Source organism: Curcuma longa, chromosome 4 (genome assembly GCF_044706935.1).
Source record: "Curcuma longa cultivar G26 ecotype Majalengka, Jawa Barat chromosome 4, ITB_CL_G26_1.1, whole genome shotgun sequence".
Classification (NCBI taxonomy): Eukaryota; Viridiplantae; Streptophyta; class Magnoliopsida; order Zingiberales; family Zingiberaceae; genus Curcuma; species Curcuma longa.
This window is the reverse complement of record NC_133864.1, coordinates 2,598,803-2,600,958: the sequence shown is the minus strand read 5'-3', so window position 1 is coordinate 2,600,958 and position 2,156 is coordinate 2,598,803. Positions and strand designations below refer to the sequence as shown.

Below are 2,156 nucleotides of genomic sequence, written 5' to 3'. Positions count from 1 at the left end.
ACACACATACTCCTATATAGATCTAAAAACTTAATTCAAAAGCTAACAATTTGCAAATATTTAAACCTATTCATGTGATCAAAAACCTATTGTAGCTCAAGAAATATCTCTGACTTGTTTAGTCCAAAATACCCTTAGAAACAAAGCCATAGCTAGTCAATATAATTAATTAATCATATGGCAATGATGCAAAGAAGAGGGATATATACTAGTATACTACTTGGCTGTCCCTTTGATGGGCATAAAAACTTCCACCACATGTTGGCAAATGGACTGCCTTTTCTCCCCCTTTCAGTGTTACTGCAAACCTAGCATCTGTTAAAGTCATGCCTTGTGGTTTAGTTTTCGCCATTCGAACTGCAATCATTAAAGACGACGCTGATCGCAGACTGTTGTAGTTCTTGCTTTTGGAGATTTTGCATTTGCAAGTAAGTCATGAGATGCTAGAATTCTTGTAGTTCATGTTCCTGTAGAGATTTCTTAATTGCTCAGATTGTTTTTTTCAGATCTGCGTTCATGAAAAACTTCTGTCTTTCTCTTTCTCTTTCTGTTTCTTTTTAGGATGATCCAAAGCTCAAGAGAAAGAGCTGAAGACAAGCCTCAGCCGACTTCTTTGCGGGCGGGGTGGACGGCGATGCTCAAGAACCCGAGGATCGTGCGGGTCTCTCGATCCTTCGGGGGCAAGGACCGGCACAGCAAGGTGAGGACTATCCGCGGGCTGAGGGACCGGCGCGTGCGGCTGTCGGTGCCGACAGCCATCCAGTTGTATGACCTCCAAGACAGGCTAGGGCTTAGCCAGCCGAGTAAAGTGGTGGACTGGCTCATCAACGCTGCTCAGCATGAGATCGACAAGCTGCCCCCGCTCGAGATGCTGCAAGGAGACCATGACCATGATCATCTCTTCCCACTGTTGCCTCAAATGGCAAACCCTAACACCACTTCAGGTGCAAACTATCAGGACATTGATGATTCAAGGACCTGCAAAGGGAAGGAAGTGGAAGTGAGGGGAGGGAATTTGGGTGTTGCATGGGAAAACAATGAGTTGACAAACAATCCCTACTTTCAGTTAGACCATGCAAATAATGGCTACATACCTATAACTATTCTTGCATCATACATGGCTGCAGCATCAAATGGCGTGCAGGAAGCAAAGCAGTATGGCCACTTTCTGGGCACAACAACAGCATCATCCCAAGGCAATGCCTCTCCAAATGAGGCTTTCAGAACTCTTCATCATGATCAGTAATTATTTGTATTTGTAGCAGTGCTTGATTTTCATACATGATTTTGAAAGAGATAGGAATATATAATGTGTTTGGAGTGATCAGGATGATGACAAAGTTAATATTTAGTATTAATTAAAGGAATAAATGTGATCATATATATATATATGTGTGTGTGTTTGTATAGTTTGAAGTTTATGCACAATGAGTAGAATCAAAAGTTAATTCTACTACTTTGCTTATGATAATACTCTTCCACTGTAATCGAGTTAGAGTTGTTGTACGTCTTTGCTCATTTATAGTGAGTGAGTTAGATTAATTATTCCAACCCTTCATGAATTTAGTAGAAGAATAAATGGTTTTATGTTTCATTATAAATTAATTGGACAAATTAGTTAGTTTATTGAGTAACAAATTAGTCATGTTAGAGAGGTAGGATAATTGGCCAAATGGGCTAGGTGGAGAAGTCAAGCTAGAAAAGCTTTCGGTTAGCAAGGGCTAGTTGGATGGGTCAATTAGTTTGTATAGCCAAGTGGAACTATTCAATTAGACTAAATAGATTGTTCAAGTTGGGTAAATTTGTTGGTGTAATCGACCTCTGATTAAGGCTAATTAAGCTCGAGTTAACTCGAATAGAGTTTCGATATTTGATCAATATATTTGTTGACAAAAACGAGGGTAGAAGAAGAGTTTGTTAGAGAGGGAGATTGTTGGTGCAATCTACCTTGAATCTAGTTGACCAAAATTGATGTGGATGTTTAAGAGAAAAGTTAAGTAGGTTAATGTTAACTAAATACTTGACACTGAAAAAGTCCAAATGGATTATGGTTGACTGAACATTTGATGATCTAAAATCCAACAACGAGTTGACTAGTGGAGAAGTTCAAGTGAGTCAAGTTGATCGGATATTAAATAGCTGAAAGTCCAACAGAA

The 2,156-nt window shown here is 39.4% G+C and overlaps 1 protein-coding gene across 1 annotated transcript; it reads left to right on the top strand.

Annotated features, from left to right (window-relative positions):
* The first annotated feature begins 249 nt into the window (after positions 1-249).
* LOC141828493 (transcription factor TCP13-like) lies at positions 250-1,453 on the top strand. Its single transcript, XM_074715936.1, has 2 exons — positions 250-428; positions 562-1,453. The coding sequence occupies exon 2, from the start codon at positions 563-565 to the stop codon at positions 1,244-1,246; it is 684 nt and encodes a 227-aa protein (XP_074572037.1). The 5' UTR covers positions 250-428; position 562; the 3' UTR covers positions 1,247-1,453.
* Positions 1,454-2,156: the final 703 nt, after the last annotated feature.

Excerpts from the sequence above, each read along its gene's own strand:
- LOC141828493 (XM_074715936.1), top strand. The coding sequence starts at position 563 with ATGATCCAAAGCTCAAGAGAAAGAGCTGAAGACAAGCCTCAGCCGACT.